Raw genomic sequence first — 24,178 nt, forward strand, 5'->3', positions numbered from 1 at the left:
CAGAGAAAAGCACCAAACTTTCTTGATAGCACAGAAAAGGACACTACTAACCCAATTCAGCCTTCAAATCAGCGTGGTAATAAATAATCACTTCTTACAGCTATTTCAGATGTATGCAAATGTAACAGAACACATTTTGCCTCACTGACCGAGGGCTGCACCCTCTGTGTTTGCACACACAGCTCTTTTGAGCACACCCCAAGCACAGCAGGCTGTCACCTCCTGCTCTGCAGCCACCAGAGGTGATGGGTGCACAGCAGTGCTGCCTGGATAGGGAACAGAGTGATGCTGAACAGCTCAACTTGGGAGGCAGACAGCAGTGCTGCGTCCCTACACCTGGAATACTCCATGCATCAAAGGGAACTGCAACTGCAGCTGATATCCTCCAGTGGAAAAGCCCCGAGCACACAAGTGGACTGGGGGGGCACACGACATGCTACTCAACTGCCAAATACTTTAATTACTTTTGAGGAGGAAAAGGATCTAAAATCCCACCCTCCTTAAATCTCCAATGCTTCTTAGAGATTTCTGTTAGTATTCTCTAATTTTAGTTGTTTTTAATTTGCATATCCAACGACATCCAATCCCTGCCAGCCACCTGGAGTGCAAATATCAGATCCATGGTACAGATGGGGAGGTGGGTACGGGAAACAAGAAACTTCCAGGGCCACAGAGCATTCAGTGTGGCAGAACTAGGATCATAAACAAGTGCTCCCAACTTCCAGGTCATCCACAGCAGGACTCTGGCTGTTGAGTAGGGGGAATTTGCATTTGAAGAAGTGCCAAATAACCTAAGCCAGGCTACCATGGAAGCGCTCCCCTGCCAGTCTAGAAGCTGCCTGTTTTTTCTTCCAGTACTTTGAATCTGTTTAAGATCTTTGCTTTTCTGCCTGAACTGATAAGCCAAATGAAAGCATGCCAGGGAATCCTGCAATACTGCTGCCCAAGCCTTTACCAAGAGCTGATGCCAACCAGGTAGCAGTAGAAACTCGGTGACACCAGGTGTTTGAATAGAAGAAATCTCAAGCTGACACCAAAAAGGAAGCTCTTCACTTTTAAACCCAGCCTCAAATCCAGATCTCCGCATTCCCTTCCTATACCTATATATAGTCATTTCATTCACATAATAAGCACCCCTGCTGTGTGTTTAAATAACTACAGGTGAATAATCTGTATCACCCCCAAAATACATCCATTCAGTCAATGAACTGCCAGCCACATCTGTGTGCCACTTGTCTGTGGCCTCGGAAGTTTTCAGAAGTGCAATGGAGAAAAGAAGGGGAATATTTTCTTACAGTTGCAACAGTACCGGAATCAAAGACCTGCTTACCCATAGTTAATGTTTTCTTTGATGTCCACCTCCCTATAGTTTTTCAAAAAAGAGAAAGGGATTCATGAACTATTTAGACATCTCCACATGTCACAAGACAATCCTGAAAGCATTTAGTAACATTCCAGCTGAACCATCAGTGGTTCAGTTGCTGGTGTCCATCCGTGCATGAGAGAGAAATCACTGTTTCTACAGCATACAGCAGTAAGCACTTGGTAACTTCTGCCTGCACACACTACATATCTTACATATTTTAACATCATAGGCTGCTCCTACATAAAAACTGTTAACTTTCAGAAATTCCATTCATTTTCTTGCTATTATTTAATGTTGGCTACAAGTGAGACCAAACCTTTTGCTTGGCTGTATGAAAGCACAGACAATAATTCTTACATAAATGAGGCAGTGGCATAGAAGGATGCTGAGTGAAAATGCTTTAACTGTACAGTTATAAAACAAGGATGATTAACCCACAGAGTATTGCTGATAAAGTGCCGCAGGTACAACTGAATGCCTTCTTAGAGGAACAGAAGACAGAGGCTGATTTCTACAAAGGGAAAGAATTAATAGGGGGAACTGATGGATTAGTTTGCAGAACTGAGTGGAAATACCTCCAAAATCTCTATGTGTAGGAACAGGGGATGCGTGCACATGAAAAAAAGCATGGCTTTACCTACATCATTACAGAACACAAACCTCTTTCTTAAATGTCGTTTTGCAGATCTCTTTTTTAGCTTCAGAACTACACTATGCACATCTCCCAGAGCAGACTGACGTACCCTTGCACCAGCTCCTGCCTGCCCTCAGTCATGACAGGATGGTGTCTGAGGTCGCTAATGTTTTATGTTTTACCTTCTTCAGCAGTCACCTACAACTTAAATTCAGGATGCTTCTTTTTGCCCACGCTATGCACCCACAGCTACCAGGTTTGCTTTCTGAACAGTGCCTTACTGAGCAGCTTACACCAGGGACTGGTCAAGATGTTTGTTAGGAGCCTTCTTTCTCAATAACCTTGCAATTAAACACTCAGTGAGCTGTGACAGCGTGGCTGCTGCTACAAAGCTCTTGGATACTGAGGATATTCCAACTTCACAACCCCAGTTTTGGTGTTTAAACCTCTCATGGGTTGGAATTAAAAAGGGAAAAGAAGTCAGAAGAACGAGCTGGTGCTGGGTATTCCAGCTACCTGAGGGCTGCCACACTGTACTGCACTTCCACCCACCCAGTCTTTTGGCAAGAACAAAACTGCATCTTACGCTGGATCTCGGACATCTCTGGTGATGCGGTAATTCCAGTCACGGAAAAACTCATTTTCCTTGTCAAATTCACGTTCGTCTTCTCCAATAGTCACAGTGAACCTCTTCTCTTCAAAGTCAGGCTCCTGTTCTTTCCTCATTGTTGCCTTTTTTAATACCTGTGAGGAAAAAACAGAAGTTCTGTGAAGAGACCTTCCTGAAGGCACAGAACAGTCCCTCGCTTGGGAGAAATGTGCCCCTCAACTCCAGCATCCTCCTTCTGCCCAAGTCTCAGCAATGTGCACACAATGGCATTTTCAGCTCAGAACAGCTACTGTACTGCATTCCAAGCATGTAAACCCCATGTTCTGCTGATCAACACAAGGATCTTGTAGGTGCTAGACAAACAGAAAGGGAAATGACCAGCTTGAAAAGTGCTGCTTTGTTGAGGACATGACTTCAGCTTCCCCAAACTGCCCTGGGCCACAAACTCCCCCATGGCTCGTGCTAATAAGAAAAACAAACCTGGATGTCAGCTCCTCTTGCCTATACATTAACTGTGATTGCAGGAGGCAGCAGTTAATAAATTAAAAGGCAGAAGGAAGGCTTCTGAGAAAGAGCCCGCATGACATGCTGCAAAAGAAAGCTCTGCTGGCATTCTGCTACCAGTGGAACCCGTCTGTGTGTTCTGGAGAAAGCCAACATACTTGTGGATGCCACTCACCTCCTTCGCATGCCGGAGTCCTCTCTCCCAGGCACTTTCTGTTGGAGGATCCGGAGGAGGGGGAGGTAAGATTTCATCAACCACCGGCCCTCCCTGTCAGAAGGGTACGAAGAAGGAGACAGACATTCAACATTAGTTCTAAGCAAGCAATCCCTTTGTGAATAGCTACTCAGGAGTACCTTCAGAATCTCTGGAGACGCATCAGCAGGGCATACGGTGGGACACACGTGGAAAATTATTCCCCTCTACTAGCAACTTCAAGACCACCTTTTCAGAATCATATATGCAGTAAACGTACAGAGTTTTGCTAAAACACTAACTCAGAACCTTCGCTCCTCCTGGAGCAGGAGACAGAAGCTGAATGCAGAAGCCAGGAATTCACACAAAAGGAGTGCATACCCACGGGTTGGCTGGCATCAGCGGGTGAGGGCCGATGGGAGGTGCACCATTTGGGGAGAAGGGCTCAGGCTTGGAGATCAAGGAGTAGTTTCCTTTGTCATTCACCCCGGGGTGTATAAATCGACAGTTCATGCCCCAAGTGCAATGACCTGTGGAAATACACGGTCTTCTGTTAGATTCACGTGCGCCTGAACAGTATTGCTTGTTCAGCCCCACTGTCATTTGAAACCCATCAAGGAACAATGCTGCTCCAGACACCTGACCACCCTCCTCTCCCAGTTTGCTGAGCTTTGCCTACTTGCATATTCTATCCCAGGGAGGATAAACTCCAGCCACAAAGAGATCAACGTACAAGAACCTTGTTATGCCAGGGAGAAGGGAGTGATGGATGCAGACACACCGTTAAGCAAACGCCGTAATAAGCCCATGAGCTCTGCAAGCCACATTAAAGACAAATGCTTCCAACTCAGAGCTTCACCTTTCACAGAAAACAACCACTATAACCTGACAGCAAAGAAAACATCACAGTGCATTCGGAATTAACAGCAATCTGGTGAGGCACAACCATACATCAAAGATGTCTCTCTGCAGCCGACTCCACGTGCCTGCCAGCACAAAGCAGGAAAGGAGACACTGTTAAGGAGGGCGGCAGCCGGCAACCTGCAGCAGTTTGCTTGTTAGCTTCAGTCATCATCCCAAGGAGATGGCAGCGCTCAGGGGGTCTCTAGCAGGATACAAAGCCAATTCCTGATTTTAATTCAGCTCGTCTTCAAAACAGCCCATTTTCTTTCCTGCTGGCAGTTCTCTCTGCATCAGGCAACAGACATCTTGCAGATTTTGCAGAGAAACGCATCACAGAGACATCACTAATTCTGTGTTCTCTCAGGCATTAAAAGCATTGATTTTACAGGCAACAGAGCTGCTAGCAGCACGTGGCCCAAGGAAGAAGCCTCCCTGGCCTCAGCAATGTGTCAGAAATCCATGCTGCACCCGGCTAAAGGAAAGCACTTGGTCCCTGCAAATGCTCTTCATCAGTCCCAGATTAATCACAGTCAGAGGTAACACTAAATGCTGTCGTGCTGTCAGAAATAATGAGAGCACAAATCCCTTTGCAGAAGCACGCTGTGGCTGCAGCATCCTTCCTCAGCACGCGGCTGAATGCCTGCCCGGAGGGGTCTGTGAGACACCCCACCAGCCCCTACTGCCTCATACAGAGGTGTCAAGGGGAATGAACCACCCCCCTGAAGGGCACGTGGCAAAGCAGCCACACGTCGAGCTCCTTCCTTGAAAAGCATCAAACTCATCATTCATGCAATTGGAGCAGCGCAGCCGCACGAGTGCTTATCAGACACAGCAAGACTTGAAATCTGGGTGTCCTCAAGGTCCCAAGTGAGCAGTGCCTGACCTCACTGATGGTAACAAAGCCCTGAGGGGGGGAAAGGCAAAGAGAGTGTCAACACTACCTGAACCAGTGCCAAGTCAAAGAACACCTGGGGCAGGAGATCCCGCAGCCTGAACTTTGACTCAGGCAAACATTTCCATCCAGCGGGGGCGTGTGTTGTGCAAAGGATTGAGGAACAAGCAGAGGGACTTCCCTGTGCCATCGGCATCCCTAGCATGCTCAGCACAGGCACAGCAGGAAGCCAGGGAGACGTGCTGGGTGATGGGCACATCTCTGGAAACCCCCAAGCAGGTCCCTATGCTGCGTGTGCTGCTGATGCAAGGGAGGACTCCACCCTGCTCTCCACCCTCCTTTTAATTTCAGATTCCAATCAACTGTTCAGCGATGATTGTAAATAAAGCACAGTCAATGCGCAGACATCAAGGGGGCCGAATGAAGAACTATAAACCACAATTTAGAATATAATTTACTAAGAACTGTAGCCCTATTTTCAGTTAAAAAAAAAAAAAAGGGCCATTTAATAAGTGGGGAAATGAGCTGGCCATCAAATTGCAAGAAACAATTATATTCTGGCAAGGCGTCAGCTTGATAAGAAAGAATGAAGTTTGCCATTGAATGACATCACAGAACCTCTTTAAGCACCAGCTGATGGTCAAACCAGCCCCAGCAGTTTTATTCCATCCTGTTTTGAACACACCGATGAGTTTGCCTTTATTTGCTCCTCCTGGGTTCAACATACCCAGGTCACAGGAGCTTTTGCATATTGGCCCTACGTAAATTCAGCACCTGGCCACCAGGTAGTTGACACTGGAGATGCCTGGGGCAGAAATTACCATGTAGAGAGCAGCTTAACTGCTGCTAAATGTAGTGAGAAAAACTACAGCACCTTTAGTCTGCTTCCACCATCACAGCGTGCCATTACCTTTCATGAAGAACCGACAGGTGGGACGTGGCCTCACTTTCCTGTCGTTGGGATCTTTAACTTCTCCTTCTTCCAAGTCATCGTCCTGGAACAGACAGACAGGCTGACATCTCATGCAGTGATTTGACATTTCACAAGATGGTCCAATATCAGTCACTGCAAGCACACCCTGAGCCAAAGCACAGGGGAAATTCAAAAGAAGCTTGTGATCAACACCCCGAGTATATCCACAATGCACTGCAAGCAGCGAGAATGTGGATCAACATCAGTGCTTTCTAGAGCTGACTGCTAAGCCCAGCAGGCACCATGAACATCCTGGCACCACAGGCAGACCACACTGCATCAATTTACTCCGTGTACACTCAATAACCAAGGGTACAATGGATTAAAATCTTAACATACCTTGGTTGAATGAATCTGGTTGTGCACTTCCAGCTGACAGCAGGTGGAATGCAATTAGAGAAAGCCTCATGCAAACGAGCTCAATTGCATTACCTTTCCTTGCTGCAGGCTACGAGTGCACACTGACAGCTATGGCAGCACATCTGGGTGATGCCACTGTCCTCCAGAGCCTCCACACTGCCTGTCCCTGCTTGTCACACCTGCTCAGCTCAAGCAAATCCCTTCCATTCATTGATTTAAAGTACACAGCACAATTCCCGAGTACAGTACTTAATGCAGGGTCCCAGTATGGTCACCCTCCAGAAGGGACGCTAAGTTAGATATCAGGGGGAGTGGTGAGATGCTGGAACAGCTGCCCAGAGAGGCTGTGGATGCTCCTTCCCTGGAGGGGTTCAAGGCCAGGTTGGATGGGGCCCTGGGTAGTCTGGCCACCATGGAACTCCTCAATGAAACAGCAGCCAGGGCTTTGAAGTACCTGCCTTCCCTTTGTTCTACGTGAGCACAGAGCTGTCAGGCACCCCACACACACTCAACAGTTACCTCTCCCAAAAGGCACAAGCCTTATCTCACACTCTCGGTTCACCACTCATCTTTTAGCACACAAAACATCTGAGCAGGGAGCAGCTGGCGGAGGCCTTCCCACTACAAGGCAATACCAACAGCCCCACGGCTGGGAATAGATGAAGAAAGTTGCACGCTTTGATCAATTTAAAAGCTGGAAACGAGGAAAAAAGCACTGCTTGCCTCTAGATAAACACAGAGTCTGCAGGGAGATGGATTAACAGCCCTTTCTGCATCCCTTTGAGGGCAATGCAAGGAGCGTTCTCCTGAGCAAGAACTGATCTTAAAGACAATCCTTTTACCCAAATTACAACTTGTATTAATATCCCCTCCTCCAAAGACAGGAGTCCAAAAGCAGAGCACAACGTGGACCTCAAAGAGGTACCCCAAAAGCCAGGGATGGCATTCAAAGATGAGAGAATGGCATAAGCAGCTCAACCGGGCCGCTTTCAAAAGAGCCGTGTGAAGTCTTTGCCGACGCTGTACTCCAACAAAAGGGAAAGTATTTATTTCTGTGAGGTCTCCTTGGAATCAGGCAGCTGGGAAACCCGTTATGAGTTAATGTATGAGAAGCAGAGTACGAATTCATCCTGTGCTTTGTAAGGAGAGCGCTCCTAAGAATGCCGCGGATTCTAAAGGAAAGCATTCATATTTTAATCAAGAAGCAGGCATGGAGTCAGGGAGCCAGGAATTGATTTTATCCTGCCTGGATTCTCTCACAATACACTGAAATTCCTTCTAACTCGATCAGAAATACACAAAACTTTGGGAGAACGCTGACAGCGGTTAAGGAAACTGCTTGCCAGAGCAAAGCATTGATGAAGCAAAACTGCATCGCTTTGTTTTAGAAACAAAAAAAAACCCACAACAAAAAAACCCCACAACTTTTTTTAGGGAAAAAAATGGCTGATTATAGACCTGCTTTAACCCCAGAGCACAGCAGGACAAACTGTGCTCCATTCTTCCTAAGTACCTACACGTGTTTCTCAGCTGAAACAGCAACTTTTAGGCCTGCACATCCCTGAACTGACGACCAGCTCTCAGGGTCTGCCTGGTTAAGCACTTCCCAGGAAGCCCAGCACAGTCTGCTCCTCCTGCTGCTCCCAGAGCATGCTCAGGGCTCTGGGTTTTTTGTACCCCTGACACCAAGGCCGGGAGCTGCACTACAGCCTCTCAAACTAACCTGACGAGACAGCTTATGAATGCATAATCCATCGCTAAGTAATTTGCTGTCAGCAGCATCCAGAAGTCCTCTGAGAGCCAAAGCAGAATAGTTTCTTAAGGCACTGGAGCTGTTCCACACAAGGCAGCTAAAGGCTTACTTGCAACTGCTCCAGCAGTAAGTGACACAGACAATTTTTCTACAGTATGTGGCAATGGATGGCCTAGCACCTGAGGTCAGGACTTGGCCCACAACAGTTTTACCTCTGATGGCAACATGTTACTTGCATGCTGGGGACACAACTAGCACAGACACCCACACCAATGAGGAGAGAAAGGCACAACACTCTACAAGGCAACAGCTCAAACACAGGGACAGGCCTCTCCCAGAACTGTCCACCCCAGACCAGCTCCTACTTACATCAATTTCGCCATCATCAATCTCCCCATCATCTTCTTCTTTCTTCTTCTCCTTGATGGGATCCTGACCATCCTTTTCATCATCACTTTTACTGCTGGATTTTTTCTCCTCCTCAGGGGCGTCATCTCCTTTCTCCTCTTCCTCATCATCCTCACCGGCAGCTTTCTCAACATCCTCCTCTACAGGAGCAGCGCTTGGCTCCTCGGGAACCTCCTCATCATAGTCCAACTCATGCTCATCCAGCTCACGGGTGACCGAGGATGCTTCATCACCAAGGTCATTAGCACGGTTTTCCTCCTCTCCTTTGCGAGGCGGGGGGCTCTTCAGCTCCCCACTCTGCTCGTTGTTGTCAGAGTCCTGAGACTTGGCTTCGCTCAAGTGGTCCTCTTCATCTGAGTGGTTCTCCTCGCCACGGCTCAGTGCCCGGCCTGCGTCCTCCTCCTCACCCAGGATGCTGCCTTGCCTGCCTTCTCCATCAAGTCCTCGCTCTGAACCGCTCTCCTTTAGGACCTCGTCATCAGAAAGCTGTCGGTCTTCATCAGGAGAGCAGGGGTTTCGCTCAGGGCTGTTGGAAACATCCATCAGTACCCAATAGCCTGCGGAGGGAAGAACGCTACACTTGTTATGAGGAATGAGCTGGGGAAAAAAAAAAAAATGGGTTCACCTTTTGTCTCTTAAAGGGGAAAAAAATGCCTGAATTTATCAGGTTTATCACAGTATCTACAAGAAGCAAACAATTTAAACTGCTTTAAAAACTTACTCCAGATAAGCTAAAAGTAAGTTACCCTTGATGTATATAAACAGAGCTCAAGGCTGGGATCTCATCTACAAGCTCTAAAAGCGAGGTGCACATACGCTGCCTCCAAGTAACCGCGGGGGTTTCCCACCCCTGTGACATTTCTCTCATGAGCAAGTGAGTGAGCTCCAGAGCACAGGGTCAGGTTTTGCAGACACATCTGGTTAAGCATAAGCACGTGGCATTGCAGATTGCATGGGCTCCTGAAGAGGCAGGAGCACCATTCACAGTGATCCTAGGAAAAACTGGCCATGGATTGAAAAAAATTCAGGGAAAGTAATTGCAGTGAGGGAACTTGGTGCTGAGATATGGCAGGAGGGCAGATGGAAAAGCATGGAGCATTGCTTCTGTGCGCTAAGAGCCCATGCTGGAAAAGCAGGCACAGCTTTATTACCCATAGGACTTATCTGCATCCCTATAAACTTCTTGGGATGAGGACTCTTGTGTTCATGCCCCAGATGCTGCCAGATGTGCTGTCATCACTGAGACAGCATCGCCTGCCTTTGCCACAGTGCAGCCCTCATTAGCAGGTACTGGCAGCAGACTCTGGTGATGAAAGTCACTCTCAAGACAACACCATTCATTATACCATGGGAGGCTGCAGAGGTGCCACAAATGCTTCTTGAAAAATAAAAGAAGCAGCACAAGTGTATCAAAACAACAGCACCCAGTAAGTCTGCTCAAATATCAGCTAGCTGATACACATGAGGATGAGCTGAACATCCACTGGAGCCCTGGAAAGCAGAAGGGTCATGCTGAGCTGCCTACAAGCTCCTCGTGCCTCCTTGCACTTCTTAGCTCTTGCTCACAAGCAAAGCTGTGATTTTACTGAAAAGTGATAAACCAAATTAAAAGACAGCAATTGCCTTTCGGTGATAGCAGCTCTGGGCAGTTAAGCAGGATGTAATCTGAAACAAATGATATTCTTACCGTGCCTATAAAGGTTGATGCCGAGTTCATAAATGCTTGCACAAATCGTTGCTGGCTTCAAGAGGAATTTTATGACAGCAATTTTAATTGCCTAAGTGCCTGAGAAGTTACACTTTGCATGCACGCACAGCAGCTCAGCGTATGACACCCGAAAGGTCAGCCTGAAGAGGCCAGCACAAATACAGAAGCTGTCAAGTATGGATGTATTCAGGAAATTTGTTTTCTAATTTCTTACAAATAAGCGGCACCGAAGCGAAGGCTTTGAAGTGACTCACTGCCTTTCTGCACTCGACACCGGGCCCTGCAAAAGGCTGGGAGAAAATGAATACATTCTCACCCCAAGCTGAACTGATGAGCATGAACCATTCACCTCCACCATTAAAGCTATTGTAAAAATCCAGAGCATCCGTTAGTTACAATAATTTCCTATTAATTCCCAACAGCAGAAATGATAAGAAATGCAATAAATGACAGCTGATTGTAAACGAGTTCACAAAATCCAAGTCTCCCTTCAGCAATGGGCCTCATGCCCTCCTGCTGCCTCTATCTGTTCAGGCAGTGAAGCAACACACAGAGGGCATTTACGGTCTCTACGCTGCTCTCTATGCTGTAGGACTTCAGCAAGAGCACAGCTCAGCTGCTCCCTATGGGCCCTTGTTCCCTGTTCACTGGTATGCAAGGAAAGATGCTCCAAAATAAAGGAATCGGGTCTTCTGAAAACAAACCCTGCAGCCATCCCTCAGCCCTGGGCATCCCCCTGGGTCTGAGCCAAGAGGGCAGCAAGTGAATGTGGTTTATATCACAGTCACAAACCTACCTGTGACAGCAGCACATCAAAAGAATGAGCAGAGATGGGAGAATGCCTCACTGCTGACCTAACCAGTATTACTTGCAGCCCCTCTTTCGGGGAATAAAAGATACAACCGAGTGCTATGAAAGGTGATGGCACCAGAGGAAGAATTAAGTGAAACGGTGGAGTCTTTGCCATGGTCACTCAGGCTTCCTCACAAGCTGTAATGGATTTATTCATTCCAGGGTAGCAGCAAACTAAAGCTCACGGCCCAAGTCCTGCCTCAGAATAACCTGCCCAACAGTCCATCCCAAAGCTCTGGAATCCTGCAGGTTGCTTATTTAAATCGTTGTTCCTTTTTCTTTCCGCTCTCCTTTAATTACACGTTCAGATGAAGAGCAGGAAGATCTGAGGACAGAATTGACTACACAGAAGCATTTTCATTTGAGCAAAGTAAGAGAACAGAAATCCACAGCTTTCATTCTCACGCTAAATGCTGTTTCTTACCATCTTCAAAACTGGTTATAAAAGCAAAAAATTAACTTCTAAGCTCCAGGTAAGATTGTTTGACTTGTAGCTTTGAGTGACGGGGCAATGAACCAGCCATACAATGATACTTCTCACTTAGCTTTGAAGATAAACCTCTGTTATCTTGAAAACTGCAGGTAGCTCAGATAAAGCCAACTTTGGACACAGCCACTTTACCCCTTTTACTACAAAATCGACTTCACTTGCTCAAATCGTGTCGTGTTTTCATTTCCCCCACACCTGAAACAGATGAGTTCAGAACAGTCCGCCTTGCCAAGCCTGACACGTTGTACAACCCTTCCACTGAGAAGCTTTGGAGTGACTGCAACCATGGAATGCAACCTTGGCCAAAACTGCATCTTGTACTGCCTAGAGAAGCACTTTTGCACGCCTTATTGAATTTTAAGTCCCTTAAAAGCAGTTCATGTGTTGTCAGTAGAGACACTGCAGATTTGGCAGCTAAGCTTTCCAGCTGTCCCATCTGCAGCAAGCACATGCCATCCTCCCAGCTCCCAGACAGCACTCGCTGTCCCCACAGATCGAGCAAGACTTCCCTCCTGTTGTTCCTTCTGGATCCTCGTGACCCATCCAGTCCCCGTTGCCATGCAGCAGCCTGCCAGTGCTGCCATCAAGAGTACTGCAGATGGTCCACCAAAAACACCAGCAAATGAAACAAAGAAAACCCCTGAACAGTTCCTGCAGAGTTTGACCTTCCCTTCACTATATGTCTTGAGATGAGGAACGTCTCTCAACAATGCCTATTGCAGGCACGAGGCTGACAGTCTGTTTCTTACTGCTCTCTTTCAATTAGAACTCATTAAAAGTTTAAGCCCTATCGTTAACTAAGCTGACGAAGCAAAGCTTTGTGTGCAGCTGACTCACTGCTGAAGGTAGCAGTTTGGTGGCAGACTAAACAGTAATGCTGTAAGGACCAATCTGAAACAGGCACCAAGGAAAGATCATCTTGGCAAGCACTATTCCCATTCATTACATTTCTCCCTCAGCCTTTATGTGGTGCCACAAACGAACAAGAAATACGCCTTGAAAGCAGTACAGGAACCAACAGCTGAGGTGATTCCAGCACCTCTGGGAGCAGGAAGGTACCCTACAAAAAAAAAAGCCATGTCCTGAGAGAGCCATCAGCTTCACTCTTCAGTAATACAACTTTGCCAGTTGGATGGCAAGACCCAAGCTCATCCCCAATGTCAATAACCACAGATAGGCACCTTGCAGTTTCAGGGTGCTCACAGGGTAGAAACCAGAGGAGCAGCACTGCCTCTCAGTGCGGCTGGTGAGAAGGAATGGAGGCCTCTGTTTCAAGCAGAACCCTCAGGGATAAAAGAAGGTTTGCTGGTTTATTTTTTTCCCTTTCTTGTAGCCAAACAGTCTGATGCAAAATCAAACCTATCCATGAACATCAGTACCTAATGTAGAACAAAAACGTGTGGGAGCCTGTTCCAAATCAAGGCACAAGGATGGGTGAAGAGTGACGTCCAAGTTGAGGAGAATGAATGGGAAACTGAACTGACAAGACAGGTTAGAAAAGAAACACAGCACAGAAAGGTCAGGGGGACAAAGATGTGCAAAGCAGAAGGAAAACAGAAACGAAAGGCAGGAACTATGAGCAAAAATATGGAAGAACAGCAAAACTGGGAAGGAAAAAAGTAAAGCCTTGTGGTCTGAAAAAGGAGCATCATATTAAATCAGGAAGAAACAGAACAAAAGCATAACACCCAGTCCTTTGCTTTGAATGATCCTTAGCAGGTTAATTAACTAAAGCAGAAACTTCACTGACATCCTCTAAGGAAGACCTGACTTTGATGATGCACAGAAGAGCTGTTAATGTGGATAACCGAGCCACCTTTTGACATAAGAGAACTATTTGCTGACAGCTGTATTCAGTGAGCTGCCTTTTAAAGAAAGACACCTAAAGCTCCGATCCAGAACACTAACACAACTCTCTACATTGCTCCTCACTGCACTGTATCAAGAGAACCCTGGGCCAGACACCTTAAGAGAAACAGTCATATGCAGTTGGAGTTTGTGCTCCCAGTGCCACTGATTTTCCTACAGCTGGAGCACACCCAGCCCTTCCTGAAGCTTTGTAGCTCCCAACTGCTAATTTTCAATGACAGGAGCCATAATGCCAGGCCAGAAAACAAGCTCCATCCCTTCTGCATTCAGCAGAACACACCAATAACCACAAAGCTTAACTTTACCAGCCTTACCTCAGCTTCCTCCTGCCAGGCTGAGGACCTGCAGCGCCCCAGGCTCCTGGAGCTCTCCCTGTTCCCACCTGCGTGGGGAGAAAGCCAGTCAACGCCCCCAGGCTGCAAACTACCCCTTCAACCAGCCCCCACCCCACCAGCTTCTACCCCTTCACACTCCGACCCCCCCGAGTGCCGCATCCCCGATCAGGCTCGTCTCAGCACCGCTGGCTTTTGATGGGGTCACTCTGGGGCTGCCCACTCCCCTCCCTCCGCCTCCTCCCCCCAGCACCGCCCCCCCCAACCCCACCGCACCGGTCCGTCCCATCACCTGCATTCATCCCCTCAGGGGTCGCTCGCCCCCCCCCCCCCTCGCCCGCTTCCGCCGCTGCCACCCGGGCCCGCCCCCCCTCCCCCGCTCCCTCCGTTTCCCGGCACTAGGCCGCAGCCGGCACCCGCAGAGCGCGGCGGGACGGGAGCCGCTCACCTGGGCCGGGCGGGGCCGGGAGGGGAGGGGGCGCAGCGGGCGGGGCGGGGCGGGGCACGAGCGGGGCGGGGGGCGGCGGCGGCGGCGGCTCCGGCACGGGCGGCGCGGACGGGACGGGGCCTCTACTCGCGGCGGCGCAGGGCGGCCATGGCGTGACGTCATCCGGGCGCGACGGCCGTTCAGGCGGGGGAGGGGAGGAAGGGGGCGGAGCCTGCGCGGCCCGGCGTTACGCGCGCGCGGCCGAGCAGTCCGCGTGTTAAAGGGGCCGCGCGCGGGAAATAGGCCGAGCGCGCGTGCGTGCTCGTGCCCGCGGGGAGGGGGGGCACAGACGTGCGGTTGGGCACACTCATGTAGCAATGCACATATGCATGTGTGCACCCACCTGCGTGGGTTTGGAGAGGTGCACATGTGCATGCACACACTTGCTGGTGTGAATACACGCGTGGGTACACACGCATGCATGCACAACAAAGAGGTGCACACGTGCGTGCGTGTACGTGGAGCTGCACTGACGCGTGCAGCCAGGTGTGCGTGGATAAAGAACTACCTGTGAGCACGCTCTTGCATGCGTACACAACAAAGCAGAGCACACGTGTAGGCACAGAAAGTACATGTGCACACACACACAGAGGCACAGCTATATGCAAGTGAGCACCAGGCATTTGGGGTGCTAGAACAAATGCTTGTATTGCTGGGGTGATGCACGCTCGAGGCTCCCCATTCATTGCAGGCGGGGCAGCTGGGCAGGGCTGGACCCACCCCTTGTGCCAGCAGCCAGAGGAGGTTGGTTTAGGTGGGAGGGATGTGGAGGTGGAGCCTTTGCTGACAGCTATATAAGGGGAGTGTGGCCGTGGGGATTGAGTCTGTTGGGCAGAGGTGAGTGGGGATGGGGATGGGGATGGGGATGGGGATGGGGATGGGGATGGGGATGGGGATGGGGATGGGGATGGGGATGGGGATGGGGATGGGGATGGGGATGGGGATGGGGATGGGGATGGGGATGGGGATGGGGATGGGGATGGGGATGGGGATGTTTGTATTTGCTGGGTTGGGTGCCTCTGACTGCCTTAAATCCCTTGCAGCCCCCCAAAGGGGTTGGGGCACAGTCCTACACTTCTGCTAACCTTTGCTCCAGCACTGACTCAGAGTCCATGCACAACTTTACGCAAGAGCTGTGCTGGCAGCAGGACTCTGCCCATTGCCTCCAGCCTGTCCCTGGTCAAAGGGCAGGCACTGTCCCTGCTGTGCAGGGTGGGTACCACTGGGATATAGGGACGGGGTCTCCTGAGGGGTTTGGGAGAGCTGGATGCCACCATTGCTTGGGCTGAAGCTTTCTCCCTGCCAGGTTCAGTTCTGTACCAGCATGGATTATGCCAAGTCCCTGAGCCTGCGCCTGGCTGCGCCTGTTTCCAAGTAAGCTTTGGGGTGACCCCATCCTCTAGAAAGGGGACATTGTTTTCCCCCAGCTCTGACACCACTCAGCACACTGAGTGAAAGCCCAGGGCTGGGGATGTCTTTGTGAAGCCCCCTGACCATTCCCATCTCCCCCCCCAGATGTGTCTCTGCCAGTGCTTCCATGACCCAACAGCTGCTCCTCTCCAGCCCGGCCCCACGGCCCCGACCCTTCCGTGTCTGCAACTGGGACCGCAGCCTGCGCAAGGGCATCATGGCACACAGCCTGGCAGAGCTGCTGCGCCAGGTGAGATGCCCATCTATCTGTCTGGGGCTCATCTTATCTGATGGGCCGTTCTCTCACCACTGTCCCATTGCAGGCCCAGGGTGCCCTGCTGGTCCCCGAACCCATCACGCTGGTCCTGGATGAGGATGGCACTGTGGTGGAAACGGAGGCTTTCTTCCGCACTCTGGAGGAAGGCACAGTGCTGATGGCCCTGGGCAAGGGGCAGTCGTGGTCTGCCTGCAAGGTAAGCGTGGGAGCCCGTTTCATCCCATGGGCATCCCACTGGGGTCAATGGGGATGAAGTTGGGTGAGGCAGCATGACATTCCTTGGGCAACTCCTGGTCCTGCTGTGCCTTAGGCTCCTGGCTACCAGCTGAGCCTGTCCCACAAACCGTCCCGCCGCATCGACGTCGCCTGTGTCACTTTTGACCTGTACAAGACCAACCCGCAGGACCTGGGCTGCCTCAATGTCAAAGCCACGCTCTATGGCACCTACAGCATGTCCTACGACCTGCGCTGCTACGGGGCCAAACGGCTCATGAAGTGAGTGCTGGGAGGGCAGCCACATCACCCATAGGTGCATGGAGCGATGCTCACTCTTGTTTCTCATCTCCTACCCAGGGAAGCACTGCGCTGGATGCTCTTCAGCATGCAGGCCACAGGGCATGTGCTGCTGGGCACCTCCTGCTACATGCAGCAGCTGCTGGATGCCACCGAGGAGCCCAAAGAGGAGAGCTGTGTGCCACTGTCCCACGTCCTGCCCCGCAGCCTCCCCCCTGCTGCCCCCCAGCAAGATGCTGCAGTGAGGGGATGGGCATGTCCCTTCCTGGGGGGGGGTCCCAAAGCCCCCTCCATAGGTCAGTACCTAGAGCCTCTCCCTGCATGCTGCCACCTCTTCTCTATGATGCCTGCTGCTCTGTAAATATATTTATTGAAGTAAAGCTGTGCTTCTTGCAATGCTGATCTGTGTCCTTTCCCCTCCCTGGCTGGGTTTGGGGTGTGGGGGGGGGGTTCAGCTGCTTGCCCCACTTGGCACGGGCTGTGCCAGGCTGTGGTGCAAGGGCTGCTGCTGCAAGAGGCCCTGGGGGAGCTGTGGCACCACTCACTGCCTGCCTGGTGCCAGTTTCTAGCAGGAGTGGGAGGAGGGAGTGCAAATCAGTGCCCATCTGCACTGGAATGGGGGCAGAGTTTCAGGGAGGGGATATCCTGGGTGAGGAGTGGGTGGTGTATGTGCATCCCCCTGGATTGCTCCCTCCCTGCTCAAAAATGCTGAGTTATGGAAGGAAGAGGACCCCATTAACCCAGACAGGCTCCTGTTGCGATGGTTTTATATAGGATTTAATAGCTTATACTGGCTGAACCCCAGCCCCTGGGTGCCCTCCCCAGCACAGCAAGGATACCAGACCCCAGCCACACTCCCCTGGGGCTCCAAGCCCAGCTTTGAGGCTGCAGCATTGGACCCCACAGCCAAGCCCAGGACTGGGTGTGAGACAGCACAGCCCACCTGCAGCTCATTCTTTTCACTAGCCAGACAATTACTCATCAGCCTCCATCCCCACACCTGTGGCACCACCTGGGCAGGGGCTGCACCCCAGCCCCTACCCCCCCCCTCCAGTATGGAGGCAGCACCCGGTGTTATTAGACATATTTATTTCTGTACACACTTATACACACGGTTCCCAAGGATGCTTCATTCTCAGCTTCAGTGCTCTCCTGTTCCAGGGCCTTGGTTGTGCCCCCCTTCCCAGTAGTGTCTGCCCCCGCCCCAGTTTCTCTGCAGCACCACGTGGAGAGGAGCAGTGGGGCAGAGGAGGAGGCTTTGCAGAGCTGGGGGGGGGGCAGCCCCCCTCCCCACACCACGGTGCCTTCAGGTCCGTGCTGAGGTCCTTCCACTTAGGGTGCACGTCAGCACCCAGAGCAGAGATGTGGTGCCCTGGGGTCCATCACCCCAACCCCACATCTGCATTGAAGATGGTGCTGCATCGCTTTATAAATACACATCCATCACCGGGACATCAGCCCCCAGTGTCCCCCCCCAGCCACACCATTCCCACGCAGCCCCCCCCAGCCCCAAACTGCCGATCAGAGCTGGGGGGAGGCCCTTTACTTGACGTGCTCAGCCGCGTGGGATGAGCAGTAATACTTCTTGTGGGCAATGAAGGTGGACAAGCTGCTGAACTTGATGTTGCACAGGCGACAGTACCGGTGGTTGCCGTTGGGCACGGGGCCGGGCACAGCCTTGGCCGGGGGGGGTCTGCACCCCCCGGTCTGTATAGGAGGGTGGAGTGGGGGGCTTGTCAGTGGGGGGCCGAGGGGAGATGGGGGGCCGGGGGCTGCCGTTGGGGGGTGCATCGCGAGCCTCCTTGCCGTTGAAGCTGTCCCGGCGGAGGCGTGGGGCGGGTGGGCGCGGGGGTGAGGCGGTGGGGGGCTCGGGCGTCCTGCCCCCCCCCGGGCCGTGGGGTGTCGGGGAGGCCATGCGTGGCCACAAAGAGCCCGTGGACGTGGCGGAAGTGCTCGATGAGGTCCCCCTTGATGGCCCCGTTGAGCGGGCAGTAGGGGCAGACAGACAGCGGCCCTTTGGCACCTTTAGGGTATCGTGAATCCCCCATGGACACCGCGGGGTAGGTGGGTGGCAGAGCCTTGGCGGTGCCTGCAGGGGCCATTTTGTCCCCTTCTCCATCGCGGTGTCCTTTGGGCACAGCTCCCTTGATCTTCTGGAGGTGCTCCATGGCACCGGGCTGCAGCGGGGTGGCAGGGCAGGAGAACTTCTTGTGGGTCAGGTAGCTGTCCAGGCTGTTGAAACTGAGGCGGCACGCCGTGCACTCGTGGTAGTCAGCCAATGGCAGCAACGTGGCTGCGTTCTGCTCCCCGCCGCGCCGCCGCGGCTTCTTGCTCAGATCGATGGGGCCCTCAGCATCGGGGCTGGAGCTGGGCGAAGGGGCGGCTGCTGGGGCTTTGGGGTCGGGCGGTGGGGGTGGCTCAGCCCCGTGGATCTCGTAGAGCTTGCGGCGCTTGCGGGTGCGGAGGGGCTGTGGGATGAAGGGCACCTTGGGCAGGCCGGGCCGGCGCAGCGGTGGGTCGTGGCGCGATGCACAATAGAAACGCTTGTGGACGGCGTAGGTCTCGTGGCGGCTGAAGCGGATGTTGCACGCCTCACACAGCGTCTTGCTGGGGTCCTCGTCCCCCTCCGAGCTGACGGGGCTCTGGCTGTCCTCGCTGCACCGCCCTGATGCTGCCACCTCCGCTTCCGGGGACACCGCTTTGGTTTCTTCCAGCGGGGCGGGCGGTGTGGCTGTGCGCCCCACTTCGCCATCCCCTGATGGAGCGCCCTGCCCTTCACCCGAAGGAGCAGACAGCAGCGCCCCAGGGGTGGGGGGACCCTTGGGGGCTGGGGGGGGCACTTTGAGCTTTCGGGCACCGGGAGGGCTGTCCTCGGCCAGGTGGCGGCTGGAGCAGTAGAGCCGCTTGTGCACGTAGTAGTTGTTGATGTTGTTGAAGGTGATCTCGCACTCGAAGCACGTCGCGCCTTTCGGCACCGGCGCTCCGGTGAACAGTCCTGGTGGCACCGTGCCGTGGCCCTGCTTCAGCCGGCTGTGCACCAGCTCTGACATCTTGGCCAGGATCTCCGATGCCTGCGGGACCACGGCTGCAGCCTCGTGCCCAAACAGGTACTGCGGCAGGAAGACGGTGCCACCCGCCGTGCCCGACCCTGGCTCGCTGGGCACAGGACTGGAGCCCGGTGTGGGGCTGGCCAGTTCCGACTTCACCTTCCCTGGGGGAAGGCTAGGGGGGGATGAGGTCCGGGAGCTGGGCTCTGGCTCCGAACTGGGGCTACCAGCAGCCTCCCCGCTTTTGGGTTCCTCTGCCTCGCTTCCAGCTGGGCTGTCAGCTGGCTCCTCCTTGATGCGGACAGCCTCACCGGAGGAGGAGGAGGAGGACTGACCTTCTCCAGGGGCTTCACCATTCTGCACCTCGGAGGATGTGGGTCCCGTGGGGGTGTCTGAAGGTGATGCGGGCTGTGGAGTGGCATCTGGGCCGGGCAGGACAGTGGACAGGGGGCCGTGCAGCACCACGTGCTGTGGCAGGGCCGGCAGCCCCTCGGGTATGAAGGCGGGCAGGCTGCACTTCAGCACGGCTGCATTGTTCGGCTGGCTCAGCCCTGCCAATGGGAGAGAGGTGTTAGTGGCATCCCACCCCACATCCAGGGCCATAGGGGGACACAGCCCTTGCTGGGGCAATGCCAAGTGGCATTAGGGGGGCTGGTGTGCGGACCCTGTCCCATACCCACCGGGGGTGAGGGGTTTGGCAGTGGGAAGTGCTGGCCCTGGTGAGTAGACCTCTCCCTTGGAACCTGGCTGGCAGATCATGTGGTTGGTGACCAAGTGGCTGTAGAGGATGTCTCGTGTGGTGGAGATGAAGCCGCAGCTGTGGCAGACACCTTCAAAGGACACAAAGCGGGTTTGACCCATGGGCATGGGCCCCACCGCAGGATCTCTCCATCATTCTCATCTCCCGGAGCTGCTATCCCCTATGGGCACACCAGGCAGTGCTAACTCACCATTGAGGGTGTCCGTGTGCACCTTCAAGTGACGTTCACAGTTGGCTTTGGTGGTGAAGGCAGACAGGCAGATCAGGCAGACGAACGGACGCTCCCCTGCAAGGCAGACAGAAGGACACCTCAATGCTGAGGGACAGGGACCATGAGGACAGCACATCCAGCTATGCCTGCTCCATCTTTATGGGAGAAGGCTTTGCAGGTGAGCACCAGCTTGCAGGGCACTGCCCCAGAACAGTAACCCAACTGGGGATGACCCTCATCTGGCTGCAAGCAACCCGCAGCCTCCCTGTGCCTTGGGGTCCCTGCTGTCCCCAGGCTGTGCCGTGTCATGCCATGCTCATACCGCTGTGGCTCCGCATGTGGATTTCCAAGGAGCTGGCACTGGGGCAGCTCTTCTTGCACTGGGGGAAGGGGCAGACACGCTCGTTTGGGTACGTCTCCTTGGGCTTCTCATCCACAGCAGGTGAACCTGCGCTCTGCCGGCTGGCACAGTAGTACATCAGGTGGGCTTGCAGGTTGCGCTCACTCCGGTACCAGATCCCACAGTCCTTGCATGGGAAGACGTCCTCTGCAGAGGGAAGTGATGGATGCCAGGGGATGGAATGAGCATAGAGATGAGGACCGGCATCCCCTTGGGGACCCCTTGCCCGGAATCACCCCATCACTCACTGTTCACCACGGCGGTGGCCAGGATGGCGGCCATGCCTGCCTGCTGGGGCAGCAGCTGGATGTCAGAGTGCAGTGCAGCTGGGTAGGGTGAGTCTCCAGGCTCTGCCTTCACCGCCTGCCTGGGGATGGCAGCTGGCTCTGCCACCACAAAGGCACACATGGGCTCATCCTCCTGCACGGCGCGCGTGGTCTTGCACCACACGGCGTCATCTGGAAGCAGAAAGGCGAGAGGTCAGCATTACCCCCCGGGGGTCTGGTGCCCAGCCTTGCTCCTGGGTGCTCTCCTCCCCCCCCGCCACCGTGGCTAAGCCTGGTCTCGCCTGGAGGTGGCGGTGTGAGCCCATGCCTGAGCTGTGCTGATGGGCATAGCGCCGCTCTGCCAGGAGTGATGTGCCCCGTCCCATGCTTGCAAAACTGCTTGCACTGAATCTTGCAGTAATGCCTGCATTAAGTCTTGCAACAGTACTGACTTGCGCTATTCAGTGCCTGCACCAATGCTTGCACTCAAGCTTCCAATGACCGTTGCACCAGTGCTTGTAACACTCACACCAAGCACTGCACTGCGTCTTGCACCACGATCTGCACTAACATTAGCAACAAGGCTTGCAGCCAGCACTGCACCAATGCAGCCCCCATCACTGTGCCCACCCCCCGACCCCAGTGCAGGTACCAACCCTTCCTGTAGATGATGGCGTTGGCATCGGGCTCTCCAAGCACCAGGGGCAGGCAGGACAGCCAGCAGCTCTCATCCTCCAGCACCAGCGTCACAGGTGGGCTCTGCTGTGGGCAGGGAAGGGTGCAGGTGAGCATCAGGGTTTGCATGGCACTGGGGCAGCAGAGGACAGCAGGGGACACTGGCATGCCCATGCCAACGCTGCACCCTATGCTGCCTCCCTGCATCTCTAATGAATATTAATGAGTGAGGATGGGAAGAAGGGGGGTTGGAAATTAATCTGCCTGATCCTCTGATGGCTGCCGCGGTAACGATATGAAATCTAATTATTCCTCCCAATATTTCTAAACCCTCCAACTCAGACTGACAGTCTCAGCCAGTTTTAGGCCTTATCACTGTGAGGAGCCGAGTGCTCGCAGCGTGATAAAGCTCACACACACACACAAACACACACACACACAGAAGGGCTCACACACATGCGTGCACACTGCACCGGTGCACACGCAGTGCTGAGCCTGCAGAAAGCTGCCCTGCCGAGCAGCTTGGCTCTGTGCATGGGATACACAAGCAGACACAGCTCCATGTGGTGTCGAGGACCCTGCAGCACCCCCGGGTGCTCCCACTCCATCCACAGCCACAGCAGCAGCTGCCCGTCTGCAGCCCATGCTGAGAACCTTCCTTGTTTTCCCCCGAACAAAGAGGTCAGTGTCTCTGTGCCGAACCAGCCCTGATAACCATCAGAAACCCTATCTGCTCCGCATCCGCCCGGGCTGGTGTTAGCAGGGCAGCTCCCCCCAGCAAGCATCCTTCCTTGGGGGAAATGGGATGGGCACCAAGTGGACACCTAGTATCCCTTTACTGGCGGTTTGCACACCCTCCTGAGCAATGGAGTTTTGGGGAGCACTGTGGGACCCTCTGGGGATGCAACAGACCTCCTCCTCCTTCTCCTCCTCCATCACCTCAGCCACGGTGCCTAACGCAGCAATGGGCACAAGCCATGCTCCTCATGCACCAAAGCCACCCAATGTCCCCATTAAAAGCCTGTGTATGGGATGGATTCTCCAGCTGCAAGCTGGCATCTGGGGGAGACCACCTCTATCTCCCCTCAGCGCCAGCAACAATTGCGAAGGGACCCGAGGGCGACAGCCCGTATCAGGGATGGGGCTGCGATTCCTTCCTCGCTTCCCCAGGCAGAGATAGGAGGGAGGCGAGTGGCGGAGGAAAGCAGGGCTGGGAATCATCAGCCTGCCTCGATAAGGGAGCTGCTGAAATGGGAGCAAAAATATTTAGACAATAAATGAAGTATCAGAAAAAAAGCCGCGCATATCTTTAAGGAATCAATCATCCTGTACCGGGTGTCTGGACACACGGCGCCAAGCGGGAGATATGGAGCCAAACTGGGCAGATAAGGGTTAATCAAGGATTTAATTCGGCAAAGATAAACGGGCCTGAGCTTAAAAAAAAAAGGGAGAAAAAAAAAGAAAAGAAATAAAAAAGAAGAGTGAGGGAGAGTGGAGGAGGAGGAGTGGGGATGGAGCCAAGCTGAGATCCCGGCTGCGGAGCCCCTGGGCTGGAGCTGACCTGCATGGCTGCAGGGAGGGGAAGGATGTGAGCGTGTCTGTGGGGCCCCAGCCTCTTCATGCATCCCTGCACACACCCATGCACGCCACCCGCACTGACAGAGCAAGCACGAGCCTCTGCTGGTCCCAGCTCTGCAACACGAAACTCCAACAGTCTTGCCCCAAACCAGCAGAAACCCAGCCTTCCCAAAGGCTCCCAGCGCCTCTCTGTGTCCCTGCTTGTCCTTAACGTTCTCTTTGTGCATCAAATCCTGCTGCACCCCAACCCATCTCTGCAAGCACACACATACCAGCCAACAGCCCGCTTGCAATGCTAGGGGGACCACCAGCCTCTCACCACTGCTGCTGTCCTGGGCACCCAAAAGCAGCCAAGGGATCCCCATAAAGTCCCAGTGCTCAGCACAGGGAAGATCTCTCCTCAAGCGATCCCAGTCCTCAGACTGGCTCGCCATTGCTGCAGGGCTTTGCCCACTGCTATGAGCTCTCCTTACCGCCTCGCCGTGTCCCGGTGATGTCGGCTCACTGTGGATGCTGCCCTGGAAGGGTCCCCAGGAGAATCCCTCGGGGAGGCTCTGTCGGACTCGCACCCGGCGCTCCCCATCCTGCACCACCAGCTCCAGTTCATCTGCAAGGAGAGGGATGGAGTCAGCTGGTCCCATCCCCATCCATCCCCATTCCCATCCCCCATCAGAGCCTGGAAGAACAGGAAGGTTCTGTGCAGGTTT

At 53.3% G+C, this 24,178-nt stretch overlaps 3 protein-coding genes across 6 annotated transcripts in view; 1 reads left to right on the top strand and 2 right to left on the bottom strand.

The window, feature by feature from the left end:
• Window positions 1-14,436, bottom strand: part of ZC3H18 (zinc finger CCCH-type containing 18) — a 38,657-nt gene extending 24,221 nt beyond the window's left edge. For 2 of the 4 annotated variants that reach the window (XM_072346817.1, XM_072346815.1), the window contains exons 1-8: window positions 14,296-14,366; window positions 13,830-13,897; window positions 8,558-9,153; window positions 6,013-6,097; window positions 3,689-3,837; window positions 3,290-3,382; window positions 2,587-2,744; window positions 1,331-1,363 (exon numbers count right to left, since the gene is read on the bottom strand). In XM_072346817.1, coding sequence (XP_072202918.1) covers window positions 1,331-1,363; window positions 2,587-2,744; window positions 3,290-3,382; window positions 3,689-3,837; window positions 6,013-6,097; window positions 8,558-9,139 — 1,100 coding nt within the window. In that variant the 5' untranslated portion in view covers window positions 9,140-9,153; window positions 13,830-13,897; window positions 14,296-14,366. Of the gene's footprint in view, window positions 1-1,330; window positions 1,364-2,586; window positions 2,745-3,289; window positions 3,383-3,688; window positions 3,838-6,012; window positions 6,098-8,557; window positions 9,171-13,829; window positions 13,898-14,295 lie in introns of all 4 variants that reach the window. The other 2 variants (XM_072346814.1, XM_072346818.1) reach the window with 2 other exon arrangements.
• Window positions 14,437-15,095: 659 nt separating this feature from the next.
• LOC140257348 (lipid transferase CIDEC-like) lies at window positions 15,096-16,794 on the top strand. Its single transcript, XM_072346596.1, is given in 7 exon segments — window positions 15,096-15,171; window positions 15,641-15,708; window positions 15,850-15,994; window positions 16,068-16,217; window positions 16,332-16,516; window positions 16,595-16,745; window positions 16,747-16,794. Coding segments are annotated over 6 exon segments (714 nt in total). The 5' UTR covers window positions 15,096-15,171; window positions 15,641-15,658; the 3' UTR covers window positions 16,780-16,794.
• Window positions 16,795-17,303: 509 nt separating this feature from the next.
• Window positions 17,304-24,178, bottom strand: part of ZFPM1 (zinc finger protein, FOG family member 1) — a 28,507-nt gene continuing 21,632 nt past the window's right edge. Inside the window, 9 exon segments of the mRNA XM_072346842.1 lie at window positions 17,304-18,223; window positions 18,225-18,425; window positions 18,427-20,132; window positions 20,262-20,411; window positions 20,532-20,627; window positions 20,875-21,099; window positions 21,201-21,410; window positions 21,875-21,980; window positions 23,945-24,078. Of these exon segments, the coding sequence (XP_072202943.1) occupies window positions 18,077-18,223; window positions 18,225-18,425; window positions 18,427-20,132; window positions 20,262-20,411; window positions 20,532-20,627; window positions 20,875-21,099; window positions 21,201-21,410; window positions 21,875-21,980; window positions 23,945-24,078 (2,975 nt within the window). The 3' untranslated portion in view covers window positions 17,304-18,076.

This window comes from Excalfactoria chinensis, chromosome 11 (genome assembly GCF_039878825.1).
Source record: "Excalfactoria chinensis isolate bCotChi1 chromosome 11, bCotChi1.hap2, whole genome shotgun sequence".
NCBI lineage: Eukaryota > Metazoa > Chordata > Aves > Galliformes > Phasianidae > Excalfactoria > Excalfactoria chinensis.